General features: G+C 43.7%; 1 protein-coding gene and 1 long non-coding RNA gene across 26 annotated transcripts in view; both read right to left on the reverse strand.

Annotated features, from left to right (window-relative positions):
- Positions 1-302: 302 nt before the first annotated feature.
- On the reverse strand, positions 303-4245 carry LOC129060522 (uncharacterized). Its single transcript, XR_008527328.1, has 3 exons — positions 1572-4245; positions 937-1265; positions 303-545 (listed from the first exon to the last, which is right to left on the reverse strand). It is a non-coding gene; the product is annotated as an uncharacterized LOC129060522 (long non-coding RNA).
- Positions 4246-4604: 359 nt separating this feature from the next.
- KMT2C (lysine methyltransferase 2C) overlaps positions 4605-17540 on the reverse strand; it is a 303762-nt gene continuing 290826 nt past the window's right edge. For 22 of the 25 annotated variants that reach the window (XM_063726211.1, XM_063726208.1, XM_063726207.1 and 19 more), the window contains 7 exons: positions 16413-16549; positions 14970-15112; positions 14530-14698; positions 9343-9459; positions 8854-8927; positions 8462-8570; positions 4605-6606 (listed from right to left, as the gene is read on the reverse strand). In XM_063726211.1, coding sequence (XP_063582281.1) covers positions 6514-6606; positions 8462-8570; positions 8854-8927; positions 9343-9459; positions 14530-14698; positions 14970-15112; positions 16413-16549 — 842 coding nt within the window. In that variant the 3' untranslated portion in view covers positions 4605-6513. The remainder of the gene's footprint in view (positions 6607-8461; positions 8571-8853; positions 8928-9342; positions 9460-14529; positions 14699-14969; positions 15113-16412; positions 16550-17540) is intronic. The other 3 variants (XM_063726228.1, XM_063726215.1, XM_063726214.1) reach the window with 1 other exon arrangement.

Below are 17540 nucleotides of genomic sequence, written 5' to 3' on the forward strand. Positions count from 1 at the left end.
TGAGGACCAAGCGCCACGTGGTGCCTGAGCCGCGTCCTGGAACAGAAAAAGGACATCATTGGAAAACCCAGTGAAACCTAAGTAGCCTGCAGGTTAGTTAACAGCAACGGACCAATGTTCATTTCTTAGTTTTGACAAATGCGCCACAGTTAACATCGGGGGGAACGGGATGAGGAGTGTATGGGAAATCTCTGTATTATTTCTGCCACTTTCCTAAAAGTAATCCCAAAGTGCTCCCAAATACTATATTATTAATATGAATATAAAGTAATTCACTTTAGAGATCTGAAAATGTTCTCCATAAAATTGACAAGAAAAAATTGTAAACTCCCTAAACATCTGTTTCCTTTTTGTCCTCCTTCCCCATTTTTTCTTTATAAATATCGATGTTTTAATCAAAAAACATTATTTTTTACATATTATATTAACTTACGCTGTCAAGAGTATGTGTTTCCAAAAATCCTTCCTTCCTGTCTGAGTCGGGGTCCGCTGGGAAATGAGAAGGCGCGCATCTCTGGCATCTTGAAGAGCTGTGAGGGAAGGGACTGTGAAGGTGTTAGCAGCCTCAGGGGCGCGGCCACCTCTGAGCCTGAAGGGTGAGAAGCAGCGTCCGGAGCCGCAGGCCTAGACACAGGCAGCCGCTCCACCACCAGACAGCGGGAGCAGAAACACCCAGGTCCCTTGTCCTGCCTCCCGGCCTCCCCCCACAGCTCCCACTGGCTGAAATGAAGCAGGAGCCAGGAGACCAGAAGGGTCAGCCCTCTGGACCCGGCAGAGCAGGGGGGATTGCGGGGAGGGAGGTGACCACCTGGCACTCTGCGTTCTGCCCGCCCTCCCTCCCTTTTGTGCTGGAGAACTAGTTGCAAGCTAAAGTTCCCACCTTCAGGTGAAAGGAAAGCTTAGAAATGAAAGTGAGAAATGCTCTGATAGACTCACGCGCCAAGAAAACACAGAACGGGGCTGCGCACTCCCACAGCGGGCAAGAGGGCGGGAGAACTTCCTGGAGCAGGCCAGGCGGCCTTGGGATGGACAAGGTCCCGGCGGAACGCACAGCAGTTGGGAAGCATCGAGGCACGCGCACGCATTTCGTCAGGGAATAGCAGGTCGTTCTGTTCTGAAAGCGAAGCGTCTTCCTGGCTGGGGTTGCTGGGATGAAGCCCTGAGCCGGGCAGGCTGCAGAGCGTGAGGATGGCGCGGGGCTCTGGTGTGGGGGCCTGGAAGCGGGTAGCTGCCATTCCGAGCGAGGAGATATTGGTGGAATGGTTCTGGGGAAGAGAAAAAGGATGAAGTTTCTGCAGTGGAGCTTCTGCAGGCCGAGTGGGCAGGCTGCAGGGTCATGCCAGGGGTCTAGAGCTCAGAAGGGAGGCGTCTGGAACGCTGTTCCCACCATGTTGGCTTAAGTTGTAGGTTTGGATGAAGTCAGCGTGGCGAGAGCAGAGGATGAGAAGAGTTGAGAAAAGTGTGGGGGGTGCTAGTATTTAAAAGGTACACACAAAGTTGAGGCTGTGGGGTTGGCAGCAGTGGGAATAGCAGGGCTGGAGTGAGGGAGGGGTGGTGGAAGGAGGGGTCACCTATGAGTGGGGCCTCCGCTGAGAAGTCATACACCTCGTGTGCTCCGCCTGCATCAACTTGTTCTTCAGGAAGCGAAGTTTCGTAAGGTTCCCATCAAGGAAGAGGGAATACTTTTAACGTTTCTGCGCTTAGGATAAAAACTAGGTTAAAAGAATTTCTGGGACCCAGGAGTAGTGTCTTCAAAAACAAGAACCCTTGCAGGAACAGAGCATCAGAAACTGCACAGGGAGCCACGAGCAGGCCTGCTCTAGGCAACGAGGACGCTGGCCCCGGGACGGATGCTGGAGCATCCTCAGGACAGACAAAGTGGATGGAGAGTCTGTAGTACCAGCTGGGACATGTCACAGGCAAAACCCTGGCACCAGAGACAGGGTCCCAGTGAGATCTCAGCCCCTGAAGGGCTCGATGGACCCACCATGGGTTCTGAGGACACAGGAGCAAGCAGGGCCAGGGTGCAAGATTCCCAGAGACCGGGGGTAAGGCTGTGGCTGACCGGGGATGAGCAGACAGCTGACCCTCCTAGCAAGTAGAACATGGCTTCCATTTTAGAAGATCCTGAATACTTGAAGGAGCCTCCGGGAACTACACATAAAGCTGTGCTGTCAACGGCATGGCAGGAAGAAAACGAGACTTCAGAGTGGCACTGGGCACTGAGCTGGAGCACAGAGCACATTGTGCAAACGGGCACCGTCCGTCTACTCACCTCCCCAGGAGAAGAACCTTGCTTTGCTGATATTTACCCAATTTCTTTAGATATTTGGGAAGGGATTCTTGAACTCTGCCAGAAGGTGATGGGAGCGGGAGTCCTCCCAGGCATACCTGGAAACCTGATGGAAGTGCGGAGGCCGCCTTATCTAGGAACACATTTAAGTCTAGTAAGCACAGTTAAAAACATTATTCTGCCTCTTGTAACCTTAAGTCTCTCTCGTTACATAGTCGTAACTGAAATATTTAAATTTTTAATGTTTTAAATGTAGCACTTCTCATTTCAAAGCTGCTGCCAGTGTATGTGACAATGGGCCCCAGGGAACAGGCCACCAGGGGCTTTACTGCATTGCTGTGAAGCTGAGGGAGTGCTGGTGACTCTGCTGTTGAGACTGCTTTCCTATTACAATAGGGCAGGATGGCCCTAGGCTCAGGGCCAAAGAATAAAGTCAGACTCTGTGCCTTTTTTCTTTCCATGGCGTTCACAGCAAACAACCCATTCTTTGGAATTTGTCTACATTGTTCCTGGGCATTTGAAGTGGGACAGTTGTAGTGTCTGTGTCCGAGCCTAATAAAAAATGCACTAGTATCATAGAAGCCATGAATTACTGCATAGCTATGATTTCCTGGAAGAGTTGGCTTCCATTATTATTCTTTTAATTGAGACAAGAACTTGCTCTGTCACCCAGGTTGGAGTGCAGTGGTACAATCTCAGCTCGTTGCAGCCTTGACTTCCCAGGCTCAAGTGATCCTCCCGCCTCAGCCTCCCAAGTAGCTGGGACTATAGGTGTGCACAACCTCACCTGGCTAATGTTTTGATTTTTTGTAGAGATGGGTCTCACTATGTTGCCCAGGCTGGTCTTGAACTCCTGGCCTCAAGTGATGCTCCTGCCTTGGCCTCCTGAAGGCTGTTTTTCAGATTACTATTAAATACATACCTTAATGATGAAAAAAGAATGGGGTAGAGACCTTAGAGGGAAAAGATTAAAGCAGCAATGTAGGAAGAAAGCCAGGAAAGGGTTCTACTCCACAAGCAGGGGCTGGAGAGAATTTCAGAGACAGTGGCTGCCACCGCCACCAGGGACAGGAAACCCTAATGGCCAGATGATCATCTACTGCATCGGACACCACATCAGACTAAGTGTGTTTCTGCTTGGTGACTAGGACAGAGGGCAGTGCAGCCTCCAAGTGACATGGGGCCAAAGGAGGAGGATAGGAGAAGCTGAGGAGAGACTGAGACAAGGTGGTTTTGAAATGGGAAATGGTTGAGCCATCTACACGCAAAACACCTCAACTGCTGCCAGCTCCCTCCATGTCACGACCATCCGCCTAGCCCAGAGCACCCCTCGCTCCTCCTGGGACTCGTACGGAGCCCACTCAGCCTCAGCGTACACACGCTGGCGCCCACAGGCGGGCCCGCCTCTTCTGGGCAGCATGTCACCTCTGTGCACAGTGGGAACTCAGCACCGTCCGGCAGCAGCTTCCTGCTGACCCAGGCGAGCTAAACCTGCGCCACTCACCTTTGCTTTTCTCTCATCTCACCTCCTGCCACTCTGTCCCAGCCACACCTGCCTTTCAGTTACTGGCAGCATCAGCCTCTTTCAGATCTCAAGGCTCCAGTATGAGTTGTCCCCTCTGCCAGGCAAGCCTCTGCCACGCTCCCAGCTCCTCTTCATCCTTCAGGTCTTGCTTAAATGTTGCCTCCTTAGGAATGCCCCCACGGGACTCCCAGCCCACCTCCCATCTAAAAAAGTCACCTGTTTTTGTCCGTGCCCCTCACTAGAAGGCAAGCTCCATGGTGGACAGGAATGCTGGCTGTTTTAGTGTTAGCAAAGTCCCAGTTAAAAATCTGTCCTAGAAACTAAAGGGGATTCTGAGCAGTTTTTTCTTAACCCCTTTATATTTAATATGTTAAATAATTCAATATGATAGAAAGAAAGTCTACCACATAGAGTAAGTCTGAAAAGCTGCCTCAAAAAAAAAAAAAAAAGAAAAAGAAAAAAAAAAACCAGCACATAACCAAGACTAAATTTACCAATTAAACAAAAACAGGCTTTGAACAAGGCACCAAGGATATTCTAAACTTGGTAAACACCCTAAAAAGATACAGAAGTTCCCTTCTTTATTCAGTTGAAGGGAAGGAAAAAGTATCATAATTACAATGAATTATGAATTTACATCTAAACTTATTTGAAAATCTAAGAAAACCAAGTTGATTACGTCAACACTCTAATTGTGAAAGACATGGTCAGTGAACTTCAGACAATCATCAATTTAAGAGCTCAAATTTGAATATGAGGAGTTAACAGAGAAGCTCTAGGCAGCTCTTATAGATGTAAAATATTTTATTTGTAAATGGTGATCTTCTAAATCTGTGTCCACAAATTCCAAAACCCATAACACTCTGTATACTTCAAAAAATTCAATTTTTGCCAACATTAGATACTATTATACAGAACAGAAAACAACAAAAACCCGGTAGGACAAATACTGGTAGGATGTCAGGATATTGTACAAGAGAAGAAAAATATTCAGGAAACAAATTTCATACAGCTATTTATCAAGAGAAAAATATATACAATTGATTTATTCTGTAAGATAAAAATACATCATGCCATATACAAGTTCAGAACTGCATCACTGAATATACCAACAGTTTACAGTCCACTTGAATTGTGCACACAAAACTTCATTTTATACTTAGCCTGTGAAGTGTCAGTACCAGAATTTTAAGTACAAAATAAAAAGCTAACCTGGTTCAAAATGCTGATTAAGTTTCTACAAGCAAACACAAAAACAGTGTTTTTTTTATTAAAGAAATGTAAACAAACAGTTCATACAAACACATTTTAAAATTACATCTTCCAAAAACCCTATTGCCAGAGTCCTGCAGCTGTAAGCATAATCACATCTCCTTTTTTTTTTTTAACTTTTTCAAATTTTTGTGTTAAATAGAAGGCTAAAGGGTTAGATTTAAGTTTCTGCTACATGATCCTATTATGTTTACATGATTCTCTGTGGCTGAAACAAAGTTCTAATCAAAACTACTTTTGCTGAAGAAAAAATTCAGCCTCCATTTGGGTGTATTTTTAAGCAGTTATTCACAGTTATCACAAATTGTAAGCACAAAAAAACCTGACTGAAGAAGTAGGGATGCAACAATATAATATGAAAAAATTAGTTTAAATGACCAAAACAGCTATAAAAGTTGTAGTCGTAGCATACGCCCCGCTCTGTCAGAAGTAAGGTGTATAAAACCATTAAGTACTAATAGACTGCAGTTTCCAAAAAACCCCAAACACTCTAGGTTGAAATTTTGGTTATTACATAATTATAATGGCATATTTTATAACACAAAATTATATTGTAACATCCCTATGAACATTTTATAAGCACCCGAGCTGCTGCAGAGCCTGGTAGCATTTGGTCAATAACTATTTTTATACTGTATTTTTTCTCAAAATATTTACATATCTGTACAAAGTAACAGGGTTTGTTAGTTCTGCAGGTAACAGCAGCAGCTTGGCTTTCTTCTAACTTTATTTAAAAATAGCTTCATTCACTTATTCAATAATAAATACAAAAGTTTCTCTTATTTTACAGAAATCAAAAACTACAATAAACTGACTCATGGAATCAAGTATTTAAATGTATTTAGTGCAAGTTATTATCCCTTAGCTCTATCCCTAAGGAAGTCATTTCAGTACATTCCTTGTTCAGTGGTGTCTACTTTATTTAAAGACATTTTGAAGTTAGAGGGCCTGCCCCTTTTTAATAAGGCCGTGGCCAGCACTCTCTGTCCCCTTCGCTGGTGATTTCAGTCTTACATTCATAGGAAGGCCCCTGCCCGGGGCAGGGCAGCCATCGGCTCTTTGCCCCAGTAAAAGTTTCTCCTTAGTGAGACCAAAAAACCAAAACAACGAAACCCACCCACAAGGGAAAAAAAAACAGAAAACAAACAAAAAAAGAAAGAAAAGGAAAAGAAAAAAAAGCAAAAGTGCTGGACCATTCTGTAATTCCGTTTAACCTCGGCCACTTCAGGAACGCTGCTTCTGTCAGCTTCCTCCTGGCGCTTCTTTAACCTAAAGGACTGAGGAAATCAGAACTCCCAGAAGCTTTTTCAAAAAGTCATAAAACAGAAAACAAAAATATCTTTCTGTCTGCAAAATTCCAATGGTGTGTTGAATTGCCTCTTCCTAGGGACAAGCCGCCCGCTGAGCTAGCAAGGAATGCATTTCAGTTCATCCACTTCCGGCAGTTCACAGCTCCACAGTGACACGGAATCTTGTGCTGGTCATCTTCAAAGTCAAACTTATAGTCATAGCAGAGCTGCCCACGGCAAAGACACAGGGTAAGAAAGGACAGCAAGGAAGGCAATGGCGTTTCTGCCTCCATCTCCCTTGCATTTTAAAACCAGCAAACAAAACAGACGTAAATTAAGGAAGACCTGATTTCTTGAGGTTCCATGGGACCCTGGGGGAACCCTGAAAAGAGGCACTGTGCTTGCACAGAGGAAATGAGGGAGGCAGTATTTTTAAACAGCCAGATCTGAGAACGGGGAGCCTGACCGGAGAAAGCTGTATTTCTGTGACTTCTCATAATGCTGTCCCTGCAAGTGGATGGAGGGCACTGGAAGGGCAACTGCTTTCCTACCCCTCTCCCTAAAACCCAGAAGCCTTTCACCTCCTCTGATTTACCGAACGGGGCATGCAAGTCTGGGTGAGATGAACTGCCAGCTAACACTGTTTACCCTCTTTCATTTTTCCTCACTCAAGACTGAAAGGATGTCTTTCTATTTAGAGGTCACCAAATTAACATCTCAGACCAATCAAGGTAGGTGGGAGTCTGCGTGAGTCCCATGGTACAAGCCTCACTGCGTGGCCCCTGCAACCCCCACCACCCCAGAGAGACCCGATGCTGCAAAATGAAGGGGAAGCCCAGTAATTTCTAGGTCTCTTCTGATTGAAATGATTCTAGACACTAGCTGGAAAGACCTTCTACACAGAAAGGAAGGAACCCAGTGTTTATTGAGCAGCTGTTCTTGGCAATGATTCCACTGCTTTCTTTCAGGTATCTGCTGAGTCCTTACAAGAGCCTGGTAAGGAAGTCATTTTCTCCGTCTTGCAGAAGATAAAATAGGGGCTCAGATTAAACTATTTAGGAAGGAGGCAGGTGGCCCTGGGCTGAGTCTCTTCTGACCACCATGGTATCCACTGGTTACTGGCACCGTGCCAGGGCTCCCACACACTGTCTTATTTACACGTTACTTTGAGATGTATAACGGGCCTTGGGTCTAGTCGGATCCTTATTCTTGACTAAGAAAGGAGATTCCACAAAGACCCAAAATACAGACAGAATCCCACGAATGCCATGGCTATGTTCATGAAGAGAGAGGAGCACCAACAAAGCCAAGTCACTCAGGTGCCTCACTCCCCAAATGCGGGACGTTTCCTACAGAAACCAAGCCTGCTGCTCAGTGACAGCTTTCCAGGAAACGCCAATTCCAGAACCAAGGTACCTGAATCACAGTGGGAAAGACCAAGTTGGGAAGCAAATGCAGCAATTAAGGCCAAAAATAATCCCAACGGGTGAGACGCCGGACCAGAGTCACCTCTGAGAGCACGGAGACAAATAGCAAGCTTGGCACTCGGCATTTTGAAGACAACAACCCACACCTGAACTGCTGGAGAATGTGATGATGTGGGCACTTGGTTAGGCATGTACTGATCGTCAGTGTGAGCACACAATCCTCAGCAGCACGGCTGCCCAGTTTGCCGCCCATAGCCCAACAGTGCCATCCCAGGAGCCACGGCCCCCTTGGAAACGGACGGGGATGCTCTTCAGAGGGGACACTGCCAAACTGTGTCCAGGTTAAGGGGATAAAGAATGATCCTATGGCACATAGAAATGATACCACCTGGGTGCCATGGGGATGCTGAACCCGTGGCACAGAAGGGAAGGGAGAGGTGACAGCAAATGCTCACAGAGCTGCCATGTGGAGGAAGGTGAACTGGAATGCCTGAAGGGTGAGATATTGCAGGGTGGGAACATCTGGCCTACTATAGACAGAGTTTTTATCACAACAAAGAATTGGGAAACAAGTAAGTAAGTGGCCTGTGTGAGGAGGGAACTATTCACCCAGGATCTGAACAACATGGCAGACGCAATCTCTTCACACTCTTACCTCTTCTCCTTTCTGGATTCTCCGATTGGAGCTGATGATAATTTTGTGTCCTCTCTCAAAAGTCACCACTTCAGCCACACAATTAGGTGCACACGAATGGTTGATATACCTGCAAGCCACCATGTCAGAAAACTATATTGTAAAACAGCTAGAAGCAGCTTTAAAAACTTCCCATTTATTGAGAAAGCAGTTTTTGCTAATTAAATTTCTATTTGCCCATTGTTAGAAGCACAAATATAAAATTTAAATGAAAATTCTCAAAACTCATTTGCTCTGAATGTTTAGTCACTGCCAGGCTGCAGTGAGAGCCTTTCCCTTGGCTTCAGTGTTCTCTCCACCAGCACTGGCCCCACAAGCAAAAGCACTCCCCGTCAGGTTCCTCGCTGTCTCACCTTGCAGGACCTCCTGTGAGCGTGGCATCAATCACGTGGTCGTTATCCATGCGGAACATGTACACACCACGGTTCTGAGGGAAAAGTCAGTCAGTAAGTCATCAATGTCGACCTGAAACTCCCCTCTGTGTTCCTATCCACACCAGGAGGACTCAGTCAAAACTGAACGGAACGGCACCCTCATCACCCTTACTGTGGATATTCTGTTAGGCACAGATGACATTTACATGGCACGAATGGAAAGCATGGAATCAGTAGGTTGTGTGTGAAGCCAGGCTCATTAATTTACAGTTGTCTATCAAAGTAAACCATAACACCAATTGAAAGAGATAAAACTGATAAAAATATAATAATATACAGATACGGCTTTTGTTTAAAGCTAAATGCAGCATGACAGATTTCATTCTGCCTTTCAGGGTGTCTGGTTGGCATGGAGAAAGGGAGAGGATGATGGTGCTGTTTATACAATCGCGGGGACCAGACACCTACCTGAGACTCATAAAGTTTCTCTTTTCTGTTTGCTACTTCATTTCGAATGATAGTCCCAATATATTCAATGACCATGGTGTGCTTCTCAATGTCTCTAGCAGCATACAGGCCCAGCCCCTAAAAACCAAAAAAAAAAAAAAAAAAAAAAAAGTGTTTACATACTTCCAATTGATGTGACAACAAGTCTTTTTTCTGTTTTTCATACAAAGGTTCACCCTTGGGTCTTATTAGAAGCCGTATTTAAGTTTCACTTGAACTCAAATCATTTTTGAATATGCTGTTTCCTGAAATTTAAAAAATTGGAAATTTTTACTAATTAAAACTATGCCATCACTAGCTTATTCCTACGTCTTTTTTAGCACTAAATTCTTAGGGTCTATGTATAAAGTAGTACTGTGGCTTGGCTGTCTTATGTATTAGGCTATCTAACCTTCCAGATGAGATAGCTGAGTTCCCACCAACTAAATAAGCTTATTGACTTGTGGTGTTTATTTTACCCCAATACTATTTCAAAAAAGACATAATAAATTTAGTAACACAGAAATCGGGCTAACTATAACCAATCACTGATACTGTAAACAGGGTTCGGACTTAGCTCTGAGTTTCCCAGGAGCCAGGGCAAAGAGCAGACGCAGGAAACGTCACTCTGCTGTAAATATCAGGAATGTTGGAAACAAATGAAGCTCTTGGGGAAGGTAAATTTTTCACTAATACAAAATTCTGAGGCTGGGAAAGAAGTTTGAACTGGCCGAAATGGAAGCAGCTCTCACTGTGCAGCTTGTACTCCCGTGCTGGTGGCCTGCTAGGTGCGCTATTTTAGGTTGGTAGCACAACTTGTAGAGAAACATACTCAAAAAATATGGGTCTTTCCCATAAATAGTTGTATTTTCTTGTCCCAATTTTGGGTTTTTGCCCTTAATTCCGACTAGAAGGCAACTGAATGCAAAAGTACTAGACTAGATGTACTAGACTAGATGCAACTGAATCAGAAGTACTAGACTAGAATGCAATTCGAGAATTGAACTGAATTCTAGAATGCAGAAATCAACTGCATTCTAGTCGGAATTACTAGGACCACCATGTGCTGCCCCAGCTGCGTCCTCATGAAGCACATCCGGGAGCACCATGTGCTGCCCCAGCTGCGTCCTCATGAAGCACATCCGGGAGCACCATGTGCTGCCCCAGCTGCGTCCTCATGAAGCACATCTGGGAGCACACGGTGGGAAGGGCCATGTCAGAGACTTTAGTATGTGAACTGATTTATCCTCTGAACAAGCATCTTTGATTATCTGTTCTACTCCAGATACAACTCACAAGTGAATGAACCAGAACACACAAAAAGTATGTTTGGAGATCAATATAGTGTGGTTTAAGAATAAACAAGATCAGTGGAAATGAAGAGATTCCAAATGGGCCAGGCATGGTGGCTCACGCCTATAATCCCAGCACTTTGGGAAGCCAAGGCAGGCGGATCCCTTGAGGTCAGGAGTTCAAGACCAGCCTGGCCAACATGGTGAAACCCTGTCTCTACTAAAAATACAAAAATTAGCTGGGCATGATGGCGTGTGCCTGTAATCCCAGCTACTAGGGAGGCTGAGCCAAGAGAATTGCTTGAGCCCCAGAGGCAGAGGTTGCAGTGAGCTGAGATCATGCCACTGCACTCCAGCCTGGGCAACAGAGCGAGACTCCAGAGGCTGAGGCATGAGAATCGCTTTAATCTGGGAGGCAGAGGTTGCAGTGAGCCGAGATGGCACCACTGCACTCCAGTCTGGCTGACAGAGTGAGACTCCATCTCAGAAAAGAGAAATAGATCCCTGCATGTATGAAAATCTAACGTATAGTAGTAACTGGTATTAAAATTCAGTTTATAGTCAAGATTTCGTGGGGTTAAAAGAAGAAAAAGGCCAGGTGTGGTGGCTCACACCTGTAATACCAGCACTTTGGGAGGCAGAGGTGGGCGGGTCACAAGGTCAGGAGTTTGAGGACCAGCCTGGCCAATATGGTGAAACCCCATCTCTACTTAAAAAAAAAAAAAAAAAAAATTAGCCGGGCATGGTAGTGCACACCTGTAGTCCCAGTTACTTGGGAGGCTGAGGCAGAAGAATCGCTTGAACCTGGGAGGCAGAGGTTGCAGTGAGCCGAGATCGTGCCACTGCACTCCAGCCTGGGTGACAGAGGAAGACTCTGTCTCAAAAAAAAAAAAAAAAATTCATGCCAGCCACGGGGGCTCATGCCTGTAATCCTAGCACTTCGGGAAGCCGAGGCAGGTGAATTGCTTGAGTTCAGGAGTTCAAGACCAGCCTGGACGACATGGCAAAACCTCATCTCTAAAAAAATGTTTTTAAAAATTAGCCAAGTTTTGTGGCATGCACCTGTGGCCCTGGCTACTCAGGAGGCTGAGGTAAGAGGATCGCTTGAGCCCAGGAGATCGAAGCTGCAGTGAGCTGAAATTGTGCCACCGCACTCCAGCCTGGGTGACAGAGTGAGACCCTGTCTCAAAAAAGAAGAAAGAAAATCAGTTAAATATGAGTGGGTTACTTCTAAATGGCCCTTCAACAACTGGTTATCCAATGGAAGAAAACGAAATTATATTTTTAAAATGTTATGCAAGAAAAACTCTAGAATACATATATAATCTAGGGTCTTGACCAAGACTAGATGCAATAGAAAATTATGTATGTTTGTTTATATAAAGTTACTTTTACAAGAAAAACGATGTCACACTTGCTGGTAGGCAAAGGATATTTTGTAGGGGAAAATTCTGAATAGTGTAAACTGTTAAAAATTGAAAAATGGACAAAGGATATGAATACGCAATTCCTATGAAAGCAAATCCAAACGGCCGACATGAAAAGCTGCCTATTCGATTAAGGTAACGACATCAGTCTATATTTATCAGACCAACTAAACAAAAAAATAGTAACACCAACTACAAATGGGAAACAAGAAAACAGTCTCACATGCTGCAGGAAGAAGTGTGCAGTAAGAGCCTTTTTAGAAAACTGGCAATATCTATTTAAATGAAAAGTACACATGCTTTTACACAGAAACCTCACGTTTGGGAATATACCCCATAGGAGTGAAACTATTAATTCATTGTGATATTTGTACAAGATATAGCAACACTGTTTGTTATGAGAAAAATTATAAATAAAATAAACACTCATCAGTAATGCAATGGTTTAACTGCAGTTCATCAACACTATGGAACATCACATAACCATTAAAAAGAATGAAATGAAGCTACCTCAGTTGATCGAGAGGGACCTCTGATTATTACAGAGAAAAGGAAGATGGAGAAAAATAACATGATTCCATTTTTATATATGTACATAAAAGTGTATATAGTTCTAAGATATTAGCACAGAAAAACAGGATACATATTAGATCATCCACGGGATCCCCAGGGAGGTGGACAGATGGGAGGGTGGCAGGATGAAATGAGTAAAGAGACAGAAACCAGAGCTCTCAAAAATGCTTCAGGTTAAAGATGACAGGTTGAACGCAGTTAAGATACCCACTAAAATCACAGTAAAAGCACACTCCTCAAGAACACGAATGGGTGTAAGAGTGAATGGACTATTTAAAATGAAAAGTAATTGACTTAGCAGGGGAAAGCTAGAACTGGAAGGAGTAGAGGCAAAGCACTAATTCACCCACAGAATCCGAGAGAGGCTCAACAGAGAGGGGCAACAGCAGAGAAAACACAGATACTCCACTCATAATGTAAAAACAAAATATCAAACAACAAGATCAAGAGCAGAAAGGGCTCGTAGCTAATCTCTAAAAATAAGACAAGAAAGATTAGCAGATAAAGTAGAGGAAGTCTCAGAAAGAACAGAGAGACAAGGAAACAAAAAACAGAAGGGGAGAAAGGATGTAAGACAGAAATTATTCTCTGGCATGCATGAGAATCATCCAGGGGGCCCCACCTCCAGAGCTGGATTCAGTGAGGCTGGGCTGGGGCCCCCGAACCTGCACGTCCTAACAAGCTCCCAGGTGACACTGCTGCTTCTAGTCTCAGGTCCACACTTTGAGATCCTGAATCTCAGGGGTTTTAGTGCAAACACAGAGGAAACAGAGGGGCAGAACTTGCAAAAGAATGAATACGAAACACATTTCTCAGACGGAAGGTCACGATGCTCCAGGTTGAAAGGGCTCATCAAGGGAGGAAAGCAATCAACAAAAAGACCTTCACTGAGGTGTAGTTCTGTGAAATGTCCAAATATCAATAAAGAGAAGATCCTACAAACTTCTAGTGAGGAGTAAAAGGGTTCCAACAAAGGAACAAGAATCTGAATGAGTATAGACAAAGGAATGCTGATCCAATTTATATGGTAAAGATACTTCACTGGCTGCTGAGAAGGAACTGGATGGGAGGAGACAGCCAGGCCTGCAGTGGTACAGGCAAGTGATATGTGGCTCAAGATAGGGCTGGGAAACCTAAGAGTGGATCTGAGAGAATTTTTAGAAGAAAACAGAACTTGATGATGCTTTAGGTTTAATCTGGCAGTACTGAAGCCAATGTACACAAACGGTAACATCACTCAGCAAGGAGCCTGTAGGATGGCGGGGTTTAGGAGCTGGACAAGTTTGACAAAGTAAGAGCTTTGTAATTCCATTCTGAGACATCCAAGGAGAAAAATGCTGAACAGGCATTTGGATATTTGGGTCTGCAGCTCAGGAAGTATGGCCTATAGGTGTAAACTTAAATGCTTAGCCTATACACGGCCTCACTTGTAAGATAGTCCACAGTCTACCAAAAAACGTGCACTGATTTCATGAAACGGTAGCTTCCAAAAGATAAGGTAACTTCCAAAATTGGTGTACCTCTGGAAAATATTTTCATTTGTCTTTCTCTCAAGTGCTTGAAACAGCTCTACTGAGCACTCCACAAATCCAGTGTGTGCAAATTACAATGCTACCTGCCTCCCAGGAGCTCTCAACAAGATGCAAAGATGTGGATTCCACTGGTCTGCTTTCCATTTGGGGAAGCCCATCACCAAGTTCCAAGACTACATATTAAATCCCTAGTGTTACCAAGGGACAGGATTTGATACGACTTTGAAAACATGTTTCTGACTCTGCAGCTATGTGAAATCACTTTCACATACTGGACATCAATAGCTTCAGATTGCTAGACTCCACCCTGTCTCTCCACTTCCTGTACACAAAGTATTTCTTCACCTGAATCCGAGACCGTGCCAGATACACATTGGATTTCCATTCAGTCTTCATTTTCCGGTACTGTGATGACTTGGAGTGAACAAACTGTTTACTATAAGGTGCGTTCAGTTCTCCAGTGACTGTGCTCTGAAATGACTTTGAGGTGCTGGTGCTGTTTAAGGTGTGAGGCCTGCAGACAATGGCATATCAACAGGAAAAAAATAAAAGGAAAACTGAAGATACCTCTGAGTAATGCCCAAAACCAGGTTAATTCAAATTCTTACTGACAGAAACATACATGGAAAGCTGCCTAGCAGAGACACACGGCGAGTTCTCTTATGTAGTTGGGCACATACACAGCCAGACAGCAGGGTTTGTAAGCAGCAGACAAATCAAGCACAGGAAACCACTAATATGCCTAGAAACCCTGGGCTGTACTATGTGAAGTTAAAACAAAATACCTTAACACAAACCTCTTGACATGGGCACTCATTTTAGGTTCAGAACGGGCACAACCTGTGGGGTTAACGGCAAGAGGAAGTTCCATGAGAGGATTTCGGCCATATCGGAAGGTATAGTTTTCACATGCCTCAACCCCAGGTAGCTGAAAAGAAGCAAAGTAGACACAAAGTCAACCCACCTGATGGAGACTACAGACAATCTCAAGCTGGTCAAAGGATGGCCCACGACGGAAATAACTCATCAGCGTTTTCCCCGATAATAAAATGGTCTTCTAGCTTATGTTAACACTATCGGCCTGCAGGTAGATCTACTTAAATATGAGTATGCAAATTGTTTCAAAGCTAAACTTAGGTAAACCCTGCCAAATGCTCCTTGAAGAAAAAGATTAGCCCATGCAACAAACACTGGCTGACCAATATACATGCTTGTGGGATTTCAGGGTTTGACTGAAACACACAATACCCACAAACACAGGGCATGTACTGATTCGCATTTAGTTCTTTCACCTGTATTAATGCCAACTTTCATATCTCTGTCTGGAATTTTACAATTAAAAATAGTTAAAAAATCATCTATATGGTTTCTTTCTTGATCGTTTCTCACTTCTTTCAATTGGACTCTGATATGATGAGGTCATCGCTCTCCATGTCCTGGGAGCATAGAGCAGAGGTGTTAACTCAAGCTTTACTCAAAGTCATTTACATGTTAAAGGTCTTTTCTGGAATACATTGCTTGTGAAATTTATTTCTCCATAGTCATAAAAGATAAGTATCATTTAGGCAGGGCAATTCCAAAAAAAACAATTAGGCACATTACTCAGTGGCTTTTGGGGTTTCCTCTGCCTGTCCAAAGAAAACACACCAATGATATTTTTATTCTTGAAAACAATGCCTTAGAATCATACAATTTTCTAAAACTATTGTGTAGATATGGTTCAGTTAGACTCACTGACAAACAGGCTTGTCATCTTTTAAGCAAAGAAATGTCAAGAGAGGACATAAATCACTGCTGCTGCGATCTACTGCCCTCTAGTGGCTTCATCCTAGGAAGACGGCAGAGAGTGGCCATAAATACCCAAGTGTCAGAAATGGGCACACTGACATCCTGAGGCGGGAGAAACTTTAGAAAGGCAAGGGGAGAGGAGAGTGTCCTCACCCATCCAGCACACTCAGAAGATGTGACAAGCCTGGTGTCCTTCACCCCTGCTTGCCTCCAGCCTGGAAGAGAACCTGAAGTTTGTTAACTACCTCAACTGGGTGAATACCAACACGTACTGAGCTCTCCCGATTAATCACCAATGCCTTATTTCCCTAAGAGAAACGGGTTAATCCACAGGCTCAGCCACTTTCTGAAGAGTGCCACAAATGTTACGGCATGTGTTCAAGTGGTCACACTGAATCAGGAAAGCAATCCCAATCTCAAAGCCTGACCAAGACACTCACTGATTCCGCTATGCGTGCCACTGCAGAGACGGTCAGGCCAAACAGATCCTCTCCTTTTAAATATGCTGGGAAAAGCTGGAGCATTTCAGACTTTTTTCTCACACATGCCACAGGCTCCAAAATCTTATCCCAGACACCTACATAGGGACAAAAACATAATTTTTATGGGAAATAGGATACAGTATAAAAAACAAGAGCAAAATGAAGAATAACCACTCACAAGGATTTACTAATTTCCAAATAAATCCTGTTGGGCAATAATCTAATAAATCTGTTTGGTAATAATCTAATGAACCTGTTTATTAAATGGCAGCAATTTTTTTTAAAGACTTAAATTTTGGGGAAAATAATAGATTAAGGACATTAAAGTGAAAAAATTTAATGTAACTGAAATTCACGCAAACAGTTCATTTACTTTCGTAGTGGCCATATAACATACCAGATTTTAAAATGATTAGTCTAATTGGTAATGTCTATAGCTACGTTCCTTTCCCCTCAGATTTAAATTAAAATGTTAAATTGATATTTTCTTTGGAATTATCTTTCAAGTATTTTCAGACTTTTTTTTTTTTAAAGTGCTAAACTTAAGAAAGTAGCTCCACATACTTTTGTTTGTGTACTTTCTACATAAGCAAAAGTGACAATCTAGACTTAACCATGGAGGTCCAAACTAAGTGTTTAATTTCCATCTCTAAACTTAAGTAATATCTGATGTTCCTAAGATAAGACAATGTATACAGTATGGTTTAGATGTCATTCCTGCCTTCTAGAAACTGACTTCAAGAAAAAGGGGGTCCCTGCCAGGTACAGTGGCTCACATCTGTAATCCCAGCACTTTGGGTGGCTGAGGCAGGTGGATCACCTAAGGTCAGGAGTTTGAGACCAGCCAGGCCAACATGCCAAAACCCCTAAAATACTAAAAATACAAAATTAAAAACTACTAAAAATATAAAAATTAGCCAGGCATGGTAGCGCAAGCCTGTAATCCCAGCTACTCGGGAGGCTGAGGCAGGAGAATCACTTGAACCCAGGAGGCGGACGTTGCAGGGAACTGAGATCGCGCCATTGCAGTCCAGCCTGTGCAACAAAAGAGAAACTCCGTCTCAAAAAAAGAAAAAAAGAAAAAAA

This window comes from Pongo abelii, chromosome 6, assembly GCF_028885655.2.
Source record: "Pongo abelii isolate AG06213 chromosome 6, NHGRI_mPonAbe1-v2.0_pri, whole genome shotgun sequence".
In the NCBI taxonomy this organism is placed as follows: domain Eukaryota; kingdom Metazoa; phylum Chordata; class Mammalia; order Primates; family Hominidae; genus Pongo; species Pongo abelii.